At 43.3% G+C, this 25,453-nt stretch overlaps 1 protein-coding gene across 1 annotated transcript; it reads right to left on the bottom strand.

Moving 5' to 3' along the window:
* Nucleotides 1–394: 394 nt before the first annotated feature.
* On the bottom strand, nucleotides 395–24,732 carry PROSER2 (proline and serine rich 2). The gene is made up of 4 exons (XM_080362020.1): nucleotides 24,648–24,732; nucleotides 14,950–15,165; nucleotides 3,136–3,388; nucleotides 395–2,061 (listed from the first exon to the last, which is right to left on the bottom strand). The coding sequence occupies exons 2-4, from the start codon at nucleotides 15,082–15,084 to the stop codon at nucleotides 1,085–1,087; spliced, it is 1,365 nt and encodes a 454-aa protein (XP_080218146.1). The 5' UTR covers nucleotides 15,085–15,165; nucleotides 24,648–24,732; the 3' UTR covers nucleotides 395–1,084.
* Nucleotides 24,733–25,453: the final 721 nt, after the last annotated feature.

Genomic DNA, 25,453 nt, shown 5'->3' with positions numbered 1-25,453 from the left:
AATAATTTTGGCTGTAACTTGTGTTATGCATTGGCAGGGCAGAATTGAGTAAGGCTGTGAACAGAGGATTTAGAGCTGTCAAGCTACAGGAAGATCCAATGCCAGTTTTTAGAAGTAAGAGAACTTAAAATTACTCAGTGTAGTACAGCTATGGTTCAAAACGTAACAGTTTCTTCACAGGAACCCTAACATAAAAGACTTTTGACATAAGGTTCTTACATTTGGTACAAACTTAACTTGTTCCTATGGCTTCTCTGCTGTATGATCGTTGGAACAGTCGGGGTCACAGATTGCCGAGGAGACTCTTTGGCCGTCAGTGCAAGAACTGATGCGTGTCCTTGAGGCTTCTCTGCTGCCTCTCACCAGACACGTCGTTGCTGGAGCGTGACCGAGGAGCAGGTGGCTGGGAGAAAAGGTGAGACTTGCGGTGAAGCAGCAGAGCGATGCGGTCACCCCCACAAAGCCTGAACCGCTCTGTCAAGGAGAAAATCAGAGCAGAAGCCACCCTCTGTGCGGTGCTGAGTCGAGTGAGGACAGAGCAGTGAAGCAGAGGACTCCACCGCTGGCGGGGAACAAAGCCAAGCTGGGTGATACAGACAAAAAGTCACAGAAGTGCGTCACGCTGGCCAGAAATTTCAGTTTTGACGTTATCACGAGCTCCCACGAACAGATATACACGTGAGCAAGACAAACGGAGCTCTCTTTTTGGCTTCAGAAAGAGCAAAAGGAAGGTTCACCATTCAGTTTGCTATGTACAACAATACTGCACTGTTCACTTCATTAACGAGATGCTGTCTGCTACAGTCCAGCACGACTTAAATAAAACTCCTCTTGGTCACAAAGAGCAACAGGTGAGTGTGTCTGTAGGAGGGAGAGCCGAACCCCACTGCTGCGTGTGACGGTGCGTGGTGCCAGCCCTGGGACAGACACCAACGCTCATTCCACAGCATCCGGAACCGCCTGAGCTTCCCCGAAGCAGAAAACTTTCATCTTCCAATCTATTTAATCCCATTCCTGTTGGGACTATTGGAACACAAAGCCATGCTGTGCCCTCCCACCTGCTGCTAAAATGTCCCCATCCAAATCATGCTGTCTCTTTCAGCAGTCCCAGCTTCCGAAGCGCCTCTCTCCGAGCTTCTTCTGTTGAGCCGCGTCCAGAAAACTTGACTGTTATGCCTTGGGATCGGAATCCGGAAGGTCTGGGCAGCGAACCCGATCTCCTCCTCATGTCTGGGTTTAGACCGGCTGGTTTATAGTCATTAGAAGCTTTTGCCGCATTCTGCTGGGTGCTGCTGACCTTGTTAGCAGCAAGAGCTACCTCTGGTTTGATTGTAACAGTCTTGCCTGTGGGAAGGAAGGGGCTGGGCTCACTTTTTAAAATCTGGTGGATGTTCTGATATCCATTGGGAACAGCGTCCGCCTGTTTGGGCTGCACATCCAGCTGCTGAGCGCCTGGGCCACGGTCCACTTGGTCCTGCGCTGGCTTTCCCTTCACTAGGCCAAGTTTTGTCAGGGCCTCGTACCGAGTTTGCTCAGAGGAGAGATCCCTTAAGGAAGAACTTCTGTTACGTGACAAGAAATCATTTTTCTGCAGCTTCTCCTCCAGTTCAGGTGCCAGAAAAGCTCCCCCGTTGATGTTGGCCAGCACCTGAGCTCTGCGCTCCTGGACATTAACTGCAGCTTTTGAAATAGTTTCATTGAATTCTTTGCCACTGACATTTGTTATGTTGATGTTGCTGGGGAACCGGTGCAGTTTGGGTGCAGGTGCGGGAGAGTGTTTCGGAGCCACAAAATAATCGCCGTTGGCCACAGGTGTTTTCTTCCTGTCCGAATTCCCTTCCTTGAGGGCGCTGGGGAAGCGCACCCTGCTCTCCGTCATCTTCTGGGCCACGATGAGCGGGGTGGGGATAGAACGGAGCAATTTCGGATGCTGAACTGGAGGAGGGGGCGGAGGAGGAAGAGGAAGCGTCTCGGACACGGCTGGTGGTACAGGGGGATGTGGAGGAAGGTCGGCAGGTACAGCCGGCTCGGGGCTCTCGGTTCTCTGGGTAGCATCCGACACTTGAAAGACAAAGCAGCAATAATGTTATTAAGTCTTCACGCAGAGCAGACTCCAAGGCTTGCTTTCACCCAGGATTAGCCAGCATCAGTCCTTCCCCGCACCCCAACCTTCCTAATTCAAACTCAGCCCACATTGCCAGAAGAAAATACAACTGAACTCTTAGAAATGGCATATTGTAGGTGATGCTATAGTTTGACTCACCGTATTTACAATGTATTCACTAGAAGCCCTCTTTCTGCCATTCATTCACAATCTGTGTGTTAGCTTTACTGTATTGCAATGGCTGCTTTTTCTCTAAGAGTTTTGCAATTCTTATTTTTTTATTATAACAGCCAGGAGAGGACACGTTACATCCCACTGAATATACCAGCTGATAAATCCATTCTCCAAAAATGGAGACAACAAACTCTACAGGGTGAAGAAAACACACCAAACACTATCTTCTTGCAAACCTATTGATCATAGAATCATTTTGGTTGGAAAAGACCCTCAAGATTGAGTCCAACCGTAACCTAACTCTGGCACTAAACCATGTCCTTAAGAGCATCATCTACATGTCTTTTAAACCCCTCCAGGGATGGTGACTCCACCACTGCCCTGGGCAGCCTGTTCCAATGCCCGACAACCCTTTCCATGAAGAAATGTTTCCTAATGTCCACTCTGAACCACGTCCCTTTCAGTCCCATGCAAAGTGACACCACAAACAATCCGCTATCTTAAAACTCTCATAAAAAGTCTGAAGAGGTCTTATGAAGAAGTAGAGCGTGAACACGTTGACGAGCACTGCTCTGCCTTGCTGTGATGATTCTGCACAACGCTCCGTTCTGTTCCAGCTCAGTCACCAGGTAGGGGACCGAGAGAGCAGTTCAACAACAATCATACGCATGATTTCCACAAGGAAAGAAAGTTAGTTAAGAAATCCCAAGTCAAAAATCACAGCCCTTAAAGCTCCTGATGTCTAACAGATTCATCTTGAGGAGTAAAGAAGATATAGAATTTCTTTAGCTGTTTTGGTTGAGAATTAAGAGTACGTCAGGGCCAAAGGGAAACCCACACTCAAGAAATCCTGTTACCTGGTTCTGTGTCTCTGCTGGGAGGCCCTTCATGGTCGCTGCTCTCGGGCGTTGACTGCACCAAGTCAATGATATCTTCGGTCTCTGAGTGACTGGACACGTTTTCTTCTGTTGACCTTGGAGACTGACAGTGGATGCCACTGTCACGCAGGACTGGCTCCTCCAAGTCATCTTCTAAGGCATCGATGGTTTCCTCAAAGAACATGAGAACATCCTGCTCTTCATGAGTTAAGTGTTTCAGACTCTCGTCATCCTATGGGGGAGAAAAAGAAAAATATCAGAAGGATTCACGCCCAGAGGTGGGTACAGGTAAGTACAGCGATAGCAGACACAGCACCACTTTTCAAAGGCAGGATAAAACAGGCAGCAGTCACATCAGAAGCATCTCCCATTTGCTGATTCACCCCTTCCCAAAGAACATTCAGACACTAAAATGAAACGGGAAGAAAAAAAAATGTAAAAAGAAACGAAAAGAAGAAAAGCCAGGAGTTTACAGTACATCAGTTTTGACTGAAGAACAGCAACTAGTATTTCATCCTTTTAAGTACCCAACTTCAGTTCAGACGACAAGTGTCCATTTGAGTTGGACAGAACACATTGCTAAAAAAAATAAAACTGGACTAAAATAATAAAAATAATAAACAGCAAAAACACCTCCACACCTATGCCTTTACAAGGGTGAAGAGAGCTTCTTCAGGCTCCACACTGGAATAAGCTGTTTGAATGTCTGTGTCGGGTTGAGGGGAGCAGCATGGGAGGCAATGGGTGCATTCACAACAGTCCAACAAATGGGTCGATTCCCTTTTTGTTCCAGACCCAAGTGAGACTTGGCTTTTAGAGGCAGAGCTGGAGCCAAAACCTGGCTCTACCACCACAATCTCTGAGTTATTCAGTTATGTGGTAGATTGCAAAGAAGAAATAATAAGGAGGGAGAGGGTTTCTGAATATTTTTACCTTTGAGTTACAGAAAGGAAAAAATTCGGATAAATATGAAGATGTGTTTCTTAGCAGTAAAGTGCCTTGGGCTATTTTCTCCAGCAGGAAATAATCCTGTAGACCACAGAAGTGATAAATAATCACTTGGATTACCCAGTCTTCATTTTCTATGAGTCACTGCTCTTGATGAACACAACATCCCTATGAGAAGCGAGGCAGCGATGCGCAAACTCTGTTCCCTCCACCTACACCCTGGGAAACACTCACTTTTCCAGAAGCTTGGAGATGACAAAGAATGATTAGGAAAAGCACTGCATTGAGACAATGGATACAGGAAAGGCATTTCCCAAGAGAGCTGTGTGAATTCTGGAATGTAACAAAGTATTGTTGAAAAGTAAGTGACGTTTTCCCTTTTCTGGATTGGATTTCCTCCCCACCGTGCATATACTGGAAATTCTGCCATCAGTAACTTAACGTGAAGGCGTGAGCAAAGCAATACAAGACTGTTTCCTTTCTTTCCTCTGTTTTTCACTTCTCCAAGGACATCACTGTGACAACCAATGATAGGACAAGGGGTAATGGGTACAAACTGGAACACAAAAGGTTCCACTTAAATTTGAGAAGAAACTTCTTCTCAGTGAGGGTGACAACACTGGAACACGCTGCCCAGGGAGGTTGTGGAGTCTCCTTCTCTGCAGACATTCAAACCCACCTGGACACCTTCCTGTGTAACCTCATCTGGGTGTTCCTGCTCCATGGGGGGATTGCACTGGATGAGCTTTTGAGGTCCCTTCCAATCCCTGACATTCTGTGATTCTGTGATCTGCTTGTGCATGCAGGTAACAAAGCTACTTCTCACTGGTGGATTGGGGGGGATGTAGGTAAATACATAAAAGTACACAGTGCAAATACCCAGAGGTAGACATGTTCTCGCTAGGGCAGCACAACTCGCTTCAAACTCACCATGCCTGTTCAGATCATCTTACATTAGACTAGGACAGAATAAACCTGTGTGCAGCTCTACCTGTTAACTCAGCTCCCTGTGCAAATAAAGCTTTTATCCCCATCCCCGGCATTAAAAGTCAGAACAATGCACCTCTGTAGAAAAGTAATGCCTATAGATTAAGGACTATTAAGCGCAGCATTGTACCAGGTGGCAGTTAGTCTCTAAGCACTCAAAGCACTACAGATGAGAAAATAAATGCTTTAGGGCTCTTAGTTGCCTTCTCCTGAGTGGCCAACAGAAGGTTTTCCCTGTAAATAAATGAACAGAATACTTAAGACAGACACGCAGCCTTTCAGCCCTTCTGGGCTCAGATACTCCAGGATGGGATCGCTTATCTGTGGCTGCAACCACAGCTGGCACAGTGTTCTGCTAAAACAGCAGACTGGCATCTTGCAGGGAAATAAAGTGCTTTTGACAAGAGGTTCATTTTACAACTACGTTTCTAGAGATTCCAATTTATTGTCATCAGGGTGAACGCAGGGTGAGACTCTTGCAGAGGCACCTGTAACTTGGCTGTCTGTCCATCCACGGTGTGCTGTCAGAACAACTTGCTCCAGCCTGCAGCAAAACTGCTACAAAAGCTTAAGTTTGGCTGCCATTTGCACTTGCCTGTTTAAAGCACTGACTTCAAAGGCTGACGTATCCCACAGCACCCACCGCATGGCAGAGTTCACTTTTCAAAGGCCAAGGAAAGTTTTACAGCTGCACTTGAAAAGTGAGAGACAGACAAGCCTTTTTTTTCCCTTAATGGATGTTGCAATCTCCTTCCTTCCCCACCCAAATACTCATATAGCTGCTATGTCTGGTAGGCGAGAGAATGACAGGAAAGGAGCCCTTGTTGGGTAGGTCCCAGCTGGAGCTGAACTGGACTCCAAGAAGCTTTTGTAGCCTGTGAGCTCATTGCAGGAGCCAGACTTCCGCAGGCAGAGGGGAAAAAAAGGAGCTGCGTTTAAGAGTTTTGTGGTGGCAGCAGATCCAGAGTGTGGTACAGCGCAGAAATCAGTGCATCGCACTTTGTTCATTTGAAAACAACCTGCTCTGTCATGGGCTTAACTCATTTGATCAAGAGCTGAGCAAAACAGCATGTGAACTGAAGCAAAACACTTCCAGAAGCCCTTCCTTGTATCTGCTTTTGTGATGCAAGACCAAGCACTTGTCCATGACTGCTAAGATTTGCAGGGGGACTGGTCAGCAGAGCTCTGCCTGACTCACCATCCCTCATGGATCTCGCTGAAATGAGCAGTTTCCCTTTAGGTGCGGGATCAAAAAAACAACTACTGTCACTCTGCAAATACATTTGTACTCAATGCCATACCTAGATTTGAAAGGCCAACCTCAGTTGGCGCTTCCACAAAATCACAGGATGGTTGGGTTGGAAGGGACCTCTAGAGATCATCCAGTCCAACTCACCTGCTAAAGCAGGTTCACCAAGAGCAGATCACACAGGAATGTGTCCAGGTGGGTTTGAATGTCTCCAGAGAAGGAGACTCCACAACCTCTCTGGGCAGCCTGGTCCAGGCTCTGGCACCTCAAAGTAAAGAAGTTTCTCCTCATATTCAGGTGGAACCTCCTGTGCTTCAGTCTGTGCCCATTGCCTCTCATCCTGTTGTTGGGCACCACTGAAAAGAGTCTGGTCCATCCTCTTGACACCTATTCCTGAGATATGTATAAACACTGATGAGATCCCCTCTCAGCTTCTCTTCTCCAGGCTGAACAGCCCCAGCTCTCTCAGTCTCTTCCCTCATGCAGTTTTCCTTCAAGATGACCAAGTCACATTTCCTCAGCAAAAAAACAAAAAACAAACAAAAACCACCCCAAAACCAGCATCTCTAAAGAACAGGAGAACAGGCAGCATTATGGCAGGTGACCATCCTGAGATGCAAGGCATCCAGCCTGGCTAGAAACTCCCTCAGGCGAGGCACGTTTCAGTTGGAGAGACAAGGGAATAATCCCATTTTAGACACACAAGCACTGTGAAAATAAACCTACTCAAGCTGGTCAAACTAAAGGAGCTCAGAGATGTAAAGCAAGCAGTGATGGAGAACAGAGGTGTATTATCTAATGCCTGCTTATATTACTTACGTTATAGTAAAGCTTTCAGAAAGATGGGAGGAATGTTCTTGTACTCAGCTGATGCCAGATTTAACTAAGGTTACCATGTCCATTTGTAATTAGTTCATTTCCCACATGTTCCAAGTACTGGAACAGTTCATACTCTTTCTGAGCTGGTTTTCCAGGTTTCCTTTCTCCTTGAAGAATCTGGGTTTTTAGGAGTCCAAGCAGAATCTTTTCAGCTACTCAAATTACTCCCCTCGTACTTTCCACCAGCTCTCTACTCTTAATACACAAACACCCCTCCCAAAACTAAATCTCACACACACCTAACACTACCAACTTTAAAGCCACTGTCAAAAGGCAGCCTGGATTTGAAACCTGAAAATCATGCCTTAGCTGAAGATGCAAACAGCTGAAACAGCCGAGTATGCTCAGCTGGCATTAATATTTTAGATCTCTGTGCAGCCAAACATTTCCTGCTTATACCAAAAAAAGAGACACTTATGATGGTCTTTGGTGTAAAAGAATTAAAAAAAAAAAGAAGGGAAAAGGGAACAGAAAAGAATAATATAATCTGTTTCATAGAAGAGATCCCTTTCCCACCTAACAAAGCAGTGACTTAATATCAGAGGCCCACAATTTTTCATGTGCATCTGAAGAAATTCTTAAAATCACATCCAGATCTAGAACCTGAGGCCAGCCCAGCTTTAACAGGAGCAGAACAGCATGGGAAATCCCAAGACATCCGCAATGGTTAAAAAAATTCTTCTGAAAACTGCTCGAGAACCAAATGGTACTACCCATGTCAAACAGTTACACTTCAATTAGCGAAATACCAGGAGAACAGTGGATTCAATTGATACATCATCAATCCATTGACAGTGCCAAAGAATTAAAAAGCACAGCACCCTGGGAAAGAAGTGACTGGATGCTTCTCAAAAAAAGCATGAAGGGAGCAAATATTCTAATATGTAGGAAAAGAGACATAAGTAGCACTACTTAGGCCTCAGCCTGCTAATAATGAGGCAGGTTGTTCCAGTTGTAAAAAGAAAGGAGCGGGTTAAAGCGAGCCCTGCACGCAGGAACAGTGTCAGAACAGGTACAAAAGCTGCAGTGCAGAAGAAAAAGGCCTTTTGATTATATTTACAGAAAAGGGAAACAGAATGGATCGTACCAGTGTGTCGCTTAAGTTGGAAGCGAGTGAATTAGAACAAGAACTACCATAGAGGATCAGACCAAAAAGTCCATTTAGCTCAGCAGCTGACCTTCAACCCCCTATAATGCACAGGACAGGGGAGCAGGGCTGGGGGAAGAGCATTGCTGGAAATTGCATGGATTTATAGCTTTCTTCCCGACATCCAGTTTCCAGCAATACATGGCTTAAGGACTTCCCAGTTGCATCCGCATCTGTGGACTTAATAATCCTTAATGAGCTTTTCTAGCATGAATTCATCTCATTGTTGAAGCCCATTTAAACAGCTGGCACTCACAGCATTCTGTGGCAATGAGCTCCATAGTTAACTGTGTGCTGGGTCAAAAAGTACTTCCTCTACAACCCACTACCTGATGGTTCTGATAATGCCATTACATTTGGTGAAGAAGACTGTAATATTGAATGTTGTCTTCTTCAGTTTATTAACGTAATTGTACTTATGCGCTTCATAATAGCTAGGAGAGCATATAATCATTAGGTCAGAAGCAAAGAAATAAATTATCTAGAAGTATTTAAAAAATAAACTAAATGAACTGAAGTAATAAAGTGATTAAATTACTCCCAACCTACTTTTAAAGCAAGCTAAACCAATGCAAAAATCTCCTTCAACTCTAAAGACATCTCTTTGGTTATCAAAGTCAGGCTGATTGAGGAAAAACGGGGAGATATTTCAAACAAAAGCCACTAAACGCCGTTTTTACAAAACTTAATTATTTCTCAGCAACCTCATTTCTCACAAGAGGGTGACTGGCTTGACCAAGAGGCATAATCATGAGATGTGATAAGCCTTGAAGGCTTTAGTACATGAATATTCATTACATGAATATGGAAACTATGCCTGGATGAGGTCACTGCATGATATGTATAGAACTGGGAGGTGGGGGAGAGATATATTTTGGAGAAGCAGCATAACGTATCATAAATTGAATAATGAAACAAGGCAAGTCCCAAAGAGATTTATCCCCACATCTCTGTTATCTGATACTTCATTAACGACAGCAGACAATTAACTTAGTATCTGCTGATGTCCTTATGCTGGAAGGTGTTGCTGCAAGAACAAGGTGGGCCAGAATAAAACCTTTGTGAATTGTATAAGCGTGCTGGTAGTGCTCAAGATGAAATTCAGTTGAACGCATGAATACAAGGTGATGAACAACAGCTAAGCATCTATACAAGACAAAGATTTGCAGGTCAGTTTAAATGCTGCAAAGAGGAAAGCAAGTGCTGTTCAGGTATGCAAGTGTCATTCTGGCATATATTAACCAGGGTGATGAAATAACAGCACATCCTCATTTGGAACATGGAGTTCAGATTCAGTCGCTGTACTTTGGAAAGGATGCGACCGAGCTGGCTAAGCTCCAGAAGAAAGCAAGGAGGGCTGAGAGTTTATCTGCACAGGAAGGCTGGAGCACATTGTGTTTTAAAACAGGGAAGAACAGGTGGTACGCAGACACAGCCCTGTGCGTATTTTTATATATAAAACGTTGACCGCTATGTGCACTGAAGACAAGTTAAAATTGGCTTTCACGTTCCACAAACTCTAATCCAAGCATTCCTTGAAGAAGGAAGTAGTGCAGTACAAAGAAACAGCTTTGGAAGTTCAGGAATGTCTATCAATGAGGGTTACAGAGAAAAGCTGCCAACCTGCTGGAATAACCTTTACTTACCAGATCCTGCTTTGAAGCAAAACGATGCAGCTTGTAGATCCTAGAGGCAATTTGTGTCCTATGCACATTCTCACAGGACATTTTACAGCAAGGTCAGTCCTTGCTAGAGTTGGGCTCTTTACCTTAGTTCTGTACTCATGATCCAAAGCAAGCAGAACTCAAGCCCCTCATCCTCTCTACTCCTTGTCCTGCTGGTAGCAACAATGACTTTTATTTCCCAAAGTCATATTGCTTCCAAGTCACCCTAAATCAATTTAAAGTGGATAAAGCACAACACAGCTCTCTCTGCACCCTGTAAAGAATGGCTTCCACCTGGCCAAAGACAGCTGTACCCATAGAAGACAAACAGTCCCAATTTTTTTGAGTATTGTTATTTGGCAAAGTACTTGGACATGGTGAAAGATGCTGTAGTACAGTAAAGCCTGCAGGGTATTAGTATCAGTACCAAGGCGGGGTGGGGGGGGAAACACATTAATTTTATGAAAGAAGACTTTCTTAGGACTTTTCCTTGAATGTACCTGAAGCACAGTTCAGTATCACAAAACACCGCACACTGAAATTGTGAGGGAAAAAAGGTGGCAGTGGGCTAACAGACACACAATATATCCTTTTCCACTAATTCTGAAAACCACACTGTGCCAGATCCTCTTCAGAGAGGCCCTGGCAAAGAGATACGATACACTTAAAAAAAAGAAGTCTGTTGCATTCATCCATACTGATCCAAAAAGGATAAAGGTCACAGCAACTAACTTTTAGATGCCAAGAGACACCATTACTACAAAATAACCAGGTAAACCCCAAGTTAAATGGCTGAGTCAGTGAAATAAGATACTGAGTCAGCTCAGACTACTCACAGCATGCTTGTTCCTTTTGTCTCTGTAACCAATGCCCAGAATGTCACCTGTACCATACAAGGTGTTTGGTAGTGACAAACCATCTTCACTGACTGGGTATCAAGTCTCAGAGCCAGAGGAAGTTTGTTTGAAGAAACAAAACACAGAAGAAGCAAGACATCTTTTCAGAATCATGGCTATCTGCCAATTTAAGCCATTTGATGAGGGACCAAAAGAAACAGTCACTTAATCGAACTCTGGAGGTCACCACTGCCCCAAAATGAGTGGTGATAAACTGGCATTAACCGAAAATCTGTCAGAGCCAAAGGCAAAAATAAAATAAAACAACCCACAGCATAATCCACTGAGAGTAAGACAAACTCACTGTCCCTCAAACTTGTCACTCAGTAAGATGTGTTCAGATACAGAATATTTAATACCGAGGTAGCATCAGATCCAAGGCACTGACACAGCTCGCTACCAATGCGGTTCCACATGGCACAGCTCACTTAAGGTACAACCAGCACCTTCTGGCATGATTTTCATGGGTGATATATTGTCCTAGCATGTTATTCACACCTAGAAACTAAAGCAGTTACTCATAGCTGAGAATAGTTACACAGTACAATTACCAGAGTGAAGCACTGAAAAAGAAGGATTGGTCTTAAGTCGGTCTGTGCCTATTCAGTCAATGGAACAAGACAAATTGCTTCCAAAAAAAAAGCCAAGACCTAGTTTTATCTCTGAATTAAGTGTCCTTAAGTTGCTGCAACCGTATTTCACTGCAAGTTAATTCTTACACCACGTATCAGGGAGTGTCACTCAGGAATGGGTTTGGGAGGCAGAACAGGGAGCTCTTGTTTACCCTCTGCCTTGGGTGGTGTGATTGATTCCATGAAGCCAGAAAACCACCTTCACTAAAAAGAAATAAGAATATATGTGCAAATTTATATCTTCATGTATAAGAACTTTTACAGTTATAAGATACAGAGAAAAGCTGGGGGAAAGAAACAACTTTAGGTGATGGTGTGAGAGGAAAATACCAAGGCAAACATTCCTCCCATGTAAACGTAGGCTCATGTACTTGTCTTCAGCTGCTGTGATAGGTTTGGCAGCACAAATTCAGACCTGAACATCTATCATTTATATGGATAATTCTACTGCAATCAAGATAGGACCCTGCTTTCCATTAAAAATAATATATATACATATATATTGCCTTTAAGGACTGCAGCTGACAAAGTTTAACTAAAAGCACCACCATGCAGGTAAGAAGCAGCTGAGAAACCTGGCAAAATTCAACTGACCTGACTGGTGAGAATCACACACCGGATTTTAAGACCTTTTTGGCACATGGCAATTCACGTCCATCTCCTCGTCATCCCTAACCCGACAACCAGTTCCACAGCAAGCAGTGCCAACGCAGACACAGCGTGCGAGAACAGCTGACAGGCAAACCGGCCCTGCGCAGCCAGTCCAAGTGTTTGTCTCTATTATCACATCCCCAGGTTTGTTTGAATCCCACAGATGCAACACAAAGGTTATATTTAGTGACTAATGCAGTTTGACACCAAGAAGCTTAAGAGCCTCTTCTTATTGTAATCAAGTAGGAGGGAACCTGCAGCAGCACAAGGCCTGTCATAAAAAGCCCTGTGATGCTTTTTTCCTTTGCAAGGCCATTAAAAAAACCCTCAAAGTCAACCCCGACCTCCCTTGTTGTGCCTCTTGGTGAACAGACCCAGAATGACAAATGAAGAGCCAAGTAAATCTGTAGTTACTTCTGTTTCAGAGCTAAGAAGGTCTGGTGTGACTATAAAAAACCTGCCCCTTCCTTTCTCAGAATTAGTCAATAAGAAATGACTTGTCTACGCTAAGTTCTGTCCCCTCCCTCTCATTAGGCCATCAAAAGTTCAGCATCTTCTGAATCTTTTCAGCAAAACTACTGAAACAAGTAGTTAAGGTCTCCAGGAGCATGTTCCAGCAACTAGCTTTTCCTCTTCCTAATCCTCTGATGCTTACTGGACTGTAAAGATCACTCTTTTAACACACAGTTAGGTAAGGATATAGAAAAGGAATATTTGAAGAATACTGCACTTTATTCTGAGAATTTCTAAAGCCTGAACAGATAAAAGGTATCAAGCAGTAGAACAATTTGGCTTTCTTACATCAGATCACAAAAAGGAAAGATCTGAGCAGCACTGAAGACTTGAGTCCTATTTACTCAGTTACAATCACCAGAATTTCCTTCATATTCAAACTCAGAAACTTAAATTATGCCTTTATTGAAAAGAGTTTCCATTCCCCAACCTGTTATTCCACACATGCTATTTGTCAGCCTAGGGGACAAGCCACCTACTGTAGTGCTGGAAGAACAGTCATGGAAGGGGATCTGCGGTGCCAGAACTGAACTTGTCGCTTCATGCTTCACGTTCTTCAGGCACAGACTCAAAACAAGCAAACTAAAAGCTTCAGGAACTTTTGCTGATGCACAGATCTGATGGGAACTGCCAAAACCTGCAGCCAGCTTTTACTCCATCTATAAATTACAGCATTACAGAGTCGGAAGGGATTCCAATTCTAGCTGATGCATCATCATATGGTAAGATCTAGTTAGACTAAAGGAACTCATGTCATTTTCTGACACAGCAGACTCAGGATGAGTCTGTACAAACACTGATTTATACATAGCCTTGTTATTCAACACTGATTTTTTCAAATGATCAGTCTCACGCCTGCTACTGCAGCTAAGAATAAAGCCCATGGAAACATGATTGGCTACTAGTTTGATGACCTGGAAAACTGGAGTCAGAGTAATGCATAAAATTAACTTGTAATTCTGCATAAAATTAACTTATAATTCTTTAACAAAGTGAAAGTCCCACTGTAATTCTCCAAGATCCAGTCAGTTTTCATATAATAACATACTCCAAATACCTGGGTCCAAACTGTGTACTTGGCTACTCTCTTGACCTCTACCACCCTGACCCTTCATGCCTTTGTAGAGCAGATCAGAAACAGTTAAGGGACTAAATTCAGTAATACTTGTTTTGTGTGTTAACTAGCAACACAAGCTGCATTAAGGATACAGCAGTATAGTAAACTGAGTTGTATTTTCACTAGAAACAAACAAGGAGTAGAATTACCTCAGTCGCCAAAAAGCTCACGAAGCAGCACAAAAACACTGAATGTTTCTGAGGTGTATAGATAAATACGGGTATCAACTTGCCAACTTATTTTCATCACTTATTCTTCCACAGTAACAAACTACTTCACTACAAGGAAGCCAGCAGGGAGGGCGGAGGGAAAGATAGGGAAAGCCTAATTCCATGTTTAAGGCAAGGCAGAGATTTAGATTCCCATTTAGGGAATTCATGTTTACCAGAGAGCTCTTTGCTCAATTAAAAATGGATGCTTTTCAAATGGTTGTGATGATTAAAAGAAAAAAATGCAAGGAACCATACCTGCTTTCTAGGCTCAGCCTGTCACAGTACAAACAGTGCTGTTGACTTCATTGCCTGAATCATCCTGCTAATTGGAAAAATGCAGAAGTGCATCCTACTCCCTCAGTTACTCACGTACTATTTAAATGGCCACACACTCATCCTCACTAACGTGAAGACAGCTTTGTTTATGGTGACGTATTTGTTACTCACCTAATTACATGAAGGTGGAATAAGCTGACGGCCTTCAGTAGTGTCAACAAAGAGCTTAGGCAAGAAGCAGCATATAGAGCCAACACTACCCTTAAGTTCCTTCTCAAGCTACTTAAGAAAGCAAGGGCAGGGATTTGTGAACTGTGCACCACATGAAGGGTTGCACCAGTATAACGTGTGCTCCTCACCACCGTTCCTGGTTCCCTGGGAGGAACAGCCAGAGAAGAGCAATTTCCAATCTCTCAGGGACAACCAGACCAGAAAAACAAGCTGCTGTACCAAATCAAAGTAGTTATATCTGGCCTTTCAGCCAAGACCACAAGCAACCATTTATGACTAGAAATTGCAAAATAAAAAAACCCAACACTTAATGGAAAAAATATTCCTGTGATGTGAATGAAGCTAGTAATGTAATTTGGATCATTAAGCATAAGGCTCATTAAACACTTACCAAGGCAGGATTTCTGCACTTAGCTTGGCTGCTGTGATTCTCCACGCTGCCACCCATCTCCACGCTCCCACCTGCGTGCTTTAGAGATATTTCAGATGCCATTTCAGAGGAATTCGAGAGGATATTTCTAGGCATCACACTCTCTTGATTTACTGATCCCGATGCAGTGTAGAATGTCACCAGCGTATTACGTAGGGCTGCTAACTTTATTCATTTCTGAAAACAGAGAACAAGGTGTTACATTTAAATTTGGGTTTTAAAATACTTGAAAAACAAAAAATGGAAAACAAATAGTAAAAAAAAATCCCACATGAGTTACTGAAGGGTGTATCTATATGCTCTAGAACACGTCTGCCACCTGTGGGCACCTTTTCAAAAAATTGGTTGTATTCTAAATGGTGACTTTAAAAATCCAACATAGCAAGGCTGTATGTTGTATGTTTCCAAACCAGATGTTTACAGTCACAAGCATGGACCCTGCATGCATACCTGTCCTACAGATTGATTGTTTTCCATTATGACACATAATTAACAGTAATAAAACCCCATCAGCTGAGATACCAACTGATCCAGTTCAAATATCTTCATCTTTTATTAGCTTTTTAGACAAGAACTCTATATATCAGATCATGTCAGGGAAATAGAAACCAGTTTATTTCCTAACACTGCTGTAGTTAACTCCTGTGTTACTGGAGCTGCTCTATGTCAACTTCTTCTGGTGAAAGATCCATTAACAAAACTTAGCGCCATTTCTGTACCATCTTGTTACATAGCAAAATTGCATTTTAAAGCTTACAGAGCTTTTATTTCACTCAGCCATGAAGAAACAGTGCTTGTACATTTGGAAGACATTTACTGGAACAGACATTTGCTCCAGTAAGCACTGGTGCATAAGGCCCCATTTTTCTTTAAGCCACCCTAGTGCTCTGTTCTGCAATACCTTTCTGAATTGTCATCACCTCCCAAAACACTGGCAAAAGTTCTTCCTCCATTCTCAAAATATCACAAAGATAAAGGTCATCCTTGTGTACAAACAGCACAAACAGGGGTGGGTAGAAAAATGGAACCTAGCTCATTTCTTTCTCTAGTAAGTTAAAACATCCTTTGCAAGAAGAAATCATCTTGTTCTGTAACAGTCCATCTATTCACCCTCCCTGTGACTGGGAAGCAGGATTGACAAATTCCTCAAAAACAGTTGTTCTGAGGTACCATGTTAAATACAACCAGCTGGGAACTGGACACCACTACCCTGACACCATACACATGAAATGAGATGGTCCTGCTTCCCGAGAGCTTCTCCCTTTATTACAGTTCGAGAGGTGACATGAGAAGCAAAGCCAAGTCTGCATTTCCAATTCAATTGGATTGCTTCTGCTGCCTCCCTACCCCTGTTGGCTGAGGGCTGAGAAACCGGAGCCTCCCGGTAAGCTGATTAGTGTTTCATGGCGCTGAGATAACATCTGCCAACGCTGAGCAACAATTCCATCCCGCTGATGGAGAGGGCTATGACATTACCAGCGGTACGTACCAACACTCCCTCGTCTGTGCCGCGGCACCAGCGTGTGTCCTGTGGGACAGATCGCACACGGCACAGGCTGCGGTCCAGCAAGTCTTGGAAGCACGATCCACATGAACAGAGCACTGGACTGCCATAATAAAAGCATCTGATAGCCTTTCTAATGAACATTAGGTCTAACGATTCAGATTTAGCCTTGCTTTTACATAAAGAGAACATTCTGCCTTTCTTCTATTAATAAATAGATGCAATGCATCCTCAGGATAGTGGTTTTAAATGATGCCACAGAGGTAGAAACATGCTCTTGGTCCTGGTTTTCGGAATCACAAGACAGGCAGAGAAGAGCCCAGCAGCAGCTGCTGCACCTCTGGCTGCCACATACCCAGGCTCAAACCAACATGCTTTGCTGCAGAAAGCTGAACTGGGAAAGAGCATCCAGCTCCATCTACAACAAACTCTGTGCCTCTGAACAGCCACACACAACCGCACACACACAAGAAAATATATATATATATTTTTAGAAGGCAACATTATCAGTGAAAATCTTGACTCCTCTGAAATGCTACACACAAACACATGCACAAATATATATATATATATATATATATATAATTCTTAGATGGCAAAACTATCAGAGAAAAACTTGAAAAAATTCACAGAAAACTCCCACTGATTTCAGATTTCATATAATGACTTTCAAGTTCATGTTTAGATGGACAAGAATGTTTTTTGTAAGCAGGACCAGCAAGAGGTGAGTATTCCTACTGACATCCAACATAAGGTGAGTATTATTTCTCATCAGCATCATTTTTTGTCCAGGTGTCCCCAGTATAAACTAGACATGCCATGTGTGTTCAGTCCCTCAGTGATGTGTTATCGACAACTACTATGTTTTCTCAAAAATAAGACCTACCCCAAAAATAAGCCCTAGCATGATTTTTCAGGATGCTCAAAATATAAGCCCTACTCCAAAAATAAGCCTTAGTTACAACTCATTAAAAAAGTCAATTTAAATAGTGTCCAGCCAGCTATACATCTAAAAAAGTAAAATTAATTGGCAATAGAATACAACAGGACAGATGGGGTTTGGAGAGTTATGATGATGTTTCAGAAGATGATGAACATGACTGTATTTGAATAAATGTTGATTTTTTTTTTTGTTCAAGAATAAATGTAGATCGTTGTTCATGGAAAAATAAGACATCCCCTGAAAATAAGCCCTAATGCATCTTTTGGAGCAAAAAATTAATATAAGACCCTGTCTTATTTTCAGGGAAACAGAGTACTAGACTTCTAGAGTTATACTCAAAACTGTTAGTGAACATTTGATAGACTACATTATGAGAGGTCATGGCTCCAGATTACAACACATATCATAGACAAGACCTACATTAAAGCCTAACCAAATGAAGATATTAATCCAAGTTATCAAGAAACCAATTAATGGGCTAAAACTTTGAAGGAGAAGAAGGTATTTAAGAATACTGCTCTGCTTTCTCCAACAGGAAAACCTTAACATAACGAGGTCTAAGCTTCATAGTGGGCTATCTGCATCCAGGACAGCAGGAACATCCAGATCCAGTAGCAACAAACATTAAGGCCACAAGTTCTTAAATAACAACAAATAACTGCTCCCAGCGAGCTCCTGTTACTCATACTGGAGCTCAAGAACAGGTGTGAACAGTGAATAAAAGCAGCAACTGTGCCACCCACACAAGATCAAGCAGCATCACGGCATCTGTTCTGTGTCTGTATTGTAACCTGGGGCTGCTTGGGAGGTTTTACTCATTTCTGAGAAGCTCAGGAGCAGGTGTGATGGCCTGTGAGCCTGAAAAAAGGGGTGAGGAGCAAGTCTTTTTCCCTTCTATCTTTCACATTATCTTTAACACTTCAAGGGTACATGTCAATAAGATTGTAACCCATTCATATATTATTTCTTCTCCCCTTTGCTGTGTTTTTCATGCTTTAAGGGCAAAACTCCTACATATTTGCACAGTTATACTGCTGCAATACACAGAGCATGTTTCACAAATTCCCCTCCTAACCATGGCTAACACAGACCTCCCTTCACCTCTTTCTGTGTCCCCTCTAAGTGAAAGACTTTGTGGATTTAAGATAGAAACAGCCAAGAATCTACTGAATTTCAAGGAGACCCCACTCCCTGTTTCAGTGGGATTGCCTAGGTAACAGTTCAAAAACACAGTCAGCATCCTCAGAGAGAGCAAGAACAGCAGGACCACAGGCGGCTGCCCCTCCTGACCTTCAGAGATGCATTAAATATGAAAGTTGCTCACAACAGGATTTGTTGCTTGATCTATTCAATGCATGGTAGTGGGGTTTTTTTGGTTGGTTTAAGTGATGTGTGCCTGTACCATTAGGGATATATATATATATATATATATATATATATATATATATAAAAAGTCAGACCATGATATAAGAGTGCAGAACTGTCTCTATTTGGAGAGAAGAGCCCAAATATCAAACCAAAAAGGCACCTTAAGGCAGCTGTGATTATGTCAACTGAAACAATCACTGCTCACTTACACTAGAACTATCTTCATGAGGTATTTAAAACAATAGAATTCACCTGTTGTGTGTGTTTCTCAGAGGGTAGTGGGAGGAAATTGAAATATTCTGAAGTCAACATTGAATTTTACCTCCAAAGATTTAATTTTCCTTTGGCACATAATTCAGAGAGACTGTAGTAAGCTGCCATCAAATATACAGTGCAGTCTGTCCTTTTAAAAAGGGTATTTTTACAGTTTTGCTGACTAAGATTACTTCTGCACTGTAGTTCAATGTTAGCATTCGTAAGTGACTATTTCTGTAGTAGCAGGAGATGGAAAAAAACCCTGTTTATTAATAATCCTGTTTGAAGACTAGCTTAATAGGCAAAAAGATCAATCTCGCAAAAACGGATGACATTTAGTGGCTAAAAGACAACCACCACATAAGGCAGAAGCCAAAAGCCAGCAGACAGCATCATCCCACTTACTGCACGATATATTTAAGGTAAGTAGAGTCAACAATTTTTAGAAAGTTATCATGCATTTTTAAAAGGGCACAATATCAGTCTATTTCTCCCTTCAATATACATGCAATTTCTAGAACGCTCTTTGCATAAAAGATGTTTTTAAGCTACATTTCTAAGCCTAGACTGTACTCTGAGCATCACACACACTTTGCCTGTGCTTAAACAGCCATTTCTCAATGATACGACTGAAATAGAAGAACTGGCCAGTGAAATGCAAGGTTTGTTTAATCTGTCAGCTCTATATAGACATACCAACACACGCTCCGCTCCGCACAGACCATCGGTTGTCTTGCACTCTGTGCTGGTGCTTGAGTTTGGAAAGTTAAGCATCTGGAAAATACATCTGAAAGTGCTCTGAGGTCAAAGCGTTACTGTGGGATAAGTCCTGTAAAAATGACAGTACAGGGGCAAGCTAGAGACCTGTATCTTTATTAGCCTCTGACAGCAGCAGATGCTGAGGGAAGAGCATGTAAAAGAAGACAAGCAGAAAGCAGGAATTCATTCAGGTTCCTGCACATTGTGGTCAGGAGACCCGAGGGCTTCCCAAAACGGGCCAGGTATTTGTGTCTAATAACCTGATGAATTTTTCCTTGTATTAAGCAGTCCTGCAACATACCTTCAAACCTGCTGTACAAGATCACAGCTGAACACAACCAGCTGGCCCCTGACCTGTCTTCACTGAGCCACTGCTGTTACAGGCTCCTCAAAACCAACTGATCCATTAAGGTGGGCATATTCCTCCTTACGGACAGAGCTACCAGCAACTGAATTCTTGCCTCCTTCGGGATATGAAATACAGAGTAAGCCCTTGAGCTTTTGGGGGAACTCATGTCCCACTCTTGTGATCTACAGGGATACCTAAGCTTTCTGGTAGAGGAATAAGACTAAGCAACAGCACCACCTACAAAGGACAGTCCTCATGGGGACGTTGATTAACTCCAGCAGCACAGGGGACGGCTGAAGAGATATCACTTTGAGCACATAAAAAGCCCAGAATCAGACAGTAAATTTATAAGGTATTCTTATAGAAAGAATCAATACAAAATTGAAGTAACAACTGGCAACGCTTGATGTTTACGAATCAAAGTAAACCAAAACTGGCCAACACAGCTGAATTCTGAGTTTTCTTCTCCGCATCAATGCGCTAATGCATTTTACTATGATGCATATTCCTTATCTGCTCATAAAAAATCCTGTCTGTCCAAAACAGTCATGGCTATTTAACATCCAGTAACCAGGAAAAGTTCCTGCCCTTGTTTAGAGAGGGACTGTCACCATAGTACAGCCAGCCAAATAAAAATGTTGACCATTAAAAAAATAAGCACAAAAAAAATACACACACACATCCCCCAGCCTGTGACAGTACAGTCCTCTAAACAGGAACCAGGCCAACAGCATTTTTATAGACATTACCTTGGATATCAATTCCAATTGATATTTTCAGAACAGACATCGAGTAAGTTTGAACAATATTTAGCAAAGCGGGAACCTGGGGTACCCTCACAGCAGCATGGCAACCCTGGGCTGAGATGCAGCTACAATCAAAGTAATTACAGTCTTACCAACCACACAAGACCCACAGAAATCAAGGGAAAGCGATGCAATATTTTGTTTTAAACTTTCTGGTTTCTGTCATGCATTCATGACAATTCAAACTTTCCTCTACAGGCTGGAGAGCTACAAAATCCGTTAGTTTTAAAAACTAAAAACAAAGATTCTCTCAGTCCTCTAAATCTGGAAGCTGGAGCCTCAAGAAACACACTGAATGTCATTCATATAACTCACACTAGAATTTGTGAGAGCTGCCAACAGTGAAATAATTAATCCTGTGTACATAAGTTTTTAAAAGAACTAGATGGGCAAGGCACCAATTCAGTAGAAGTTAAAACCAGCTGACTTCACTAGGATATTTCATCACACGCTTAAATGGTTTGCTGAATTGGATCTCCAATTAAATGTAGCAACCACTCAGAAAGAAAGGAAACAATCACAAACCAACATTTTCATCACCCAAGTGATAATTCAATTACTACACTGAATTCTCCAAATCATGCTTAAGGTCACACCTCTGACTACATTAATATAAGCCTCAAGATACCAGAAAAGGAGTTCAGTACTGTGCTTCATTTTTAACTAGTCTTTCTGGATTTTCAAGAACAGCCTTTTTTTAGTTTTTTGAGACCCTATGCTTTAGGAACTGATGAAAACCAAGCCAACACAAGAGACCTTTTGCCAAAGCCTAGACCATCACTACCTCAAACCTCCTTGTAAGTAAACTCAGTTCCTAGTTCACTCCATCAACAACAGTTTCAGCCGAATAATCCTGTTGCCTAAAGCAGTGGCAAAGGTTCATATATAACACTGTGGATTAAAACAAAAGATCCCTGAAGCTGCTCTCATCTCTCGCAGATTTACAGCAACATAATCCTTCCCTGCCCCAACCAAAACTACAGCCAGTGATAAGTAGTTACTTTTCTTCAGATTAAGGCCTTACCCAAGGATAAGGATAAGGCTCTCACTGGTGCTCTGTGGTTGAGATTTGATGACCAGTATCTGCTCAGTGGGAAAGCTACACATGATACCCAGAGATACCCAGATATCCAGTATTACATGGGGCTTCAAACGCACCCAGGCAATGGCTGAGGTCTCATCTGACTTCAAATGTCCTTATGCAAATTTCAACAAGAAAAGTGTCCAATTATTTTAGAGTTACTCTTTTTAAGTCTATGTTAACATCAGGGTGGCACTATCTGTGACAGACAACACTTTAGAAACATCAAAAGTACACAAACCATTTCAGGCACAGACTCCTCTGTAATTAGTCAACTTCTGTCTTGTTACAGAGGTAGCATCACTGGGGCTCAGGGTTTCATTATGTAACTACTGAACCAAATCCTGTTTTACAACGTATTTAAGACAGCAAGATAATTTTCAGCCCTGGTACGTCTGTGTCACAGTCTCACAGGCGATTCTTAGGTTGCTCTCCTATGTTTCTTGTTGTGACTGCTGTGCTGGTACAGGGAGGAGGGCAGAAGACATCTGCAGCACAAAGCAGAGGTGTTTGCTTTAAAAAGCAGCTAATTTAAAGCATGTTTCATTCTTATGTAAGTACATAAAGGTCTGCCTGCCCAAGGCAAACAGAGCTGAAGCCAGCACTGGGCAAAACAGAGCAGTAGAGTCTTGCCCTGGACTTTCCTCAGTACAGGGATAATCAATACACACCCAATTGAAGAGGATATCTTTAGACAGTTAGCTACACTGGAAATTAAAATTCCTTTATGTTTTAATTAAAAAAAAAGGAGGGAGGACTTGGTAACAGCATTTGACACAGCCTGTCTGTCTGGCTTTGAAAGCCACACTGGTACACTCATTTATTTTCATGCTCTGGTATTTTAGAAGGTCAGTCAGCCTGAAACTTGTCAACTGCTCAGGAGTTAAGTTGTTTCAGTTACTATATCCAACCAGCAAGCCCCTCTGCCAACATTCTTGGTTAATATTTCTCTCGGAGGCACGTAGAGAAAAAGCAGCTACAACCAAGAGGAGAAGAGTTTTACTATTGACAAAATATAGAGATGCAAAACCAAATCGCCCTGCTCCTTTGCAATGTCAGGTCTTACTTGTACTTCTAGTCATAAAACTGTCCATTGTAAAAACCCCAACCAAACCCTTGGTAAGAAAGACACAGCTAGAAAAATCTATCTAATAGAAATAGAAATAATTAGTATCTTCATTTCTTGAAGACCTAACTTTCCCTCCCACCCGCCCTTTTACTGTTTAAACACCAGCTCCCCTCGTCATACAGGAGTAATTACTGCAAAGGAAGGAGAAAAGGCACAATCGTTATTCTTTATAGTGGTACCTGTACAATGAACTCCATCTGCAATGCTGCATTAGTCAAGGATCTGTAGAAGAATCTTAAAATAATACCCTTTTTATTAGCCTAAACCAGAAATTGCAAAAGCTTTTAAAACCAAGACTTATGCTTCAGGGTTTGGAAAGAAGTCTTTCCTTCTGTACACTTCATAAAAGGAAGGGGAAAGGAATAATTGTTGCTTACGTTTCTGATATTTTTTTATAGCTTAAAATCCTTGCAAAGTTTCCAAATTTCTTTCCGGTTTCATCTGCATGTTTGTTACCACAGGAATCATCTCTCGCTACACCCATGACCAAGCACAGAAGATCTCCACTTTCAGCTACCGGACTAAAACAAAAACTATTCAGGAAACATGCCCTTGAGATCCTGGACTATCAAAAATCCCAAGAGCGTTTTTAAGGGTGTGGTTTCTCTTACACACACTCAACATTCCCCAAACTACCCAAGATTATGTTTCTGAGAAGCAGCACCCGTCTCAAGCTTCACATCTCCAGATGGAAAAGGCACCTGACACAGAGCAGGGGAACAAAAAAAAAGGGCATTTTGAGCTACAATGTGCTACATTTCAGCATTTCAGCCAACAGTTTTTGCCAATGCTAAAATTAAATTGCGGATAGCCTGAAAACAATGAAGAGGAATAAAGCAGCTCTTTCCCATCACCCTTAGTCAGTCAGCAATGCCATACGCTGAAAGTTTAACAACACATGGGTAAGAAACCTTTATTTAATTCTCTTTTCCTCCTTTTTTTTTTTGTTATTTTGAAGTTGCCAGTTATGACACAGAAATTGTTTTTAAGCAGGATACGATGGGGAAGAGAAATCCAAGAAGGAAAAAAAAAGAAAAACAGAAAAATAACCCTTAACACAGCTCGATACAGGGAAACTAAGCCTCGCATTTGTGGGAAAGCGGTTAGTTCATAGTTTTTCTCCTCACCTGCTCTGTACACAAAACTAACCCAGCACCCCTGGGGCTGCGCCAGCCTCCCCTCACTGAGAGCGGAACGAGAACCGCGCAGCTACACGGACCGGCGTAAGGAAAAATTAATTAGAAACCCATTAGTGACTAATAAGACCAATATTGAACCACTCGTATCACGAGCTGACAAACGCGCGGGGCGCTCCGCGGCCTCTCGCCGAAGGGGCCGCTGAGGGGGAGCGAACCCGCGGCCGGCGGAGCGGCGGGAACTCAGCGCCTCACGGCTGCGGGAACCGTAACGAGGGGGAAGCGAAGATCCCTCAGCGAGAGTCCGCGCAGGGCGAGGCTGCACTCACCGGCTGCGGGAAACAGTCCGGCTGGCGAAGGACAGGACGAGGAGCGGGAACGAGCCCGGACGAAGGACAGCAGGTGGGAGAAGCGGCAACTCCAAGCAGCCGCGGGCTCCGCCGAGCACCGGCCCCGAACTCATGCGCACTGCGCCCGGCCACCACCCACGGCGGGCGGTTAAAGCGACAGGCGCTGCGCTGGGCGGTTCGCCCCGCGCGGGGAGCGGCAGCCGTCACAGCCCCGCCTCGCCCGGGCGGGACGGTCGCCTTTGTCCCTCTGGGCAGGGCATAATGCCGGTGCTCCTCCCTCCGGGTTCGCTGTGGTCGGAGGGGCTTCGGTGGGCTAGCGCGTCACCCCGCGCTGCGCGGTTTAAACGCGTCTCCGCGCCCACAGCGCTGCCCGCGGTGGCTTCGCTGAGGGGCTGTCCCCAGTGTCCCCCCTGCGGTGTGCGCGGGTGGGGGACCTGGGTCTTCACAGCCGCCCCTGGGCGCCATGACAGCCCGTACATAGCGATACCTCTGAGGACACTGAGGTAAAACCTTGCCCGGCCCCGGCGGGAACAGCGCCGATCGTGAGGGGTAAATTGTGTTGGGTCTGGTGTCCATGGGGCTTGTCCATCCGCTGAGGGAAAGGTTACAGAGTCACAGAGTCAGGGATTGGAAGGGACCTCGAAAGCTCATCCAGTCCAACCCCCCTGCTGGAGCAGGAACACCCAGATGAGGTTACACAGGAAGGTGTCCAGGTGGGTTTGAATGTCTGCAGAGAAGGAGACTCCACAACCTCCCTGGGCAGCCTGTTCCAGGCTCTGTCACCC

Source organism: Nesoenas mayeri (assembly GCF_963082525.1).
Source record: "Nesoenas mayeri genome assembly, chromosome: 1".
NCBI lineage: Eukaryota > Metazoa > Chordata > Aves > Columbiformes > Columbidae > Nesoenas > Nesoenas mayeri.
The sequence above is the reverse complement of the archived record's forward strand: the minus strand, read 5'-3'. Positions and strand labels throughout refer to the sequence as shown.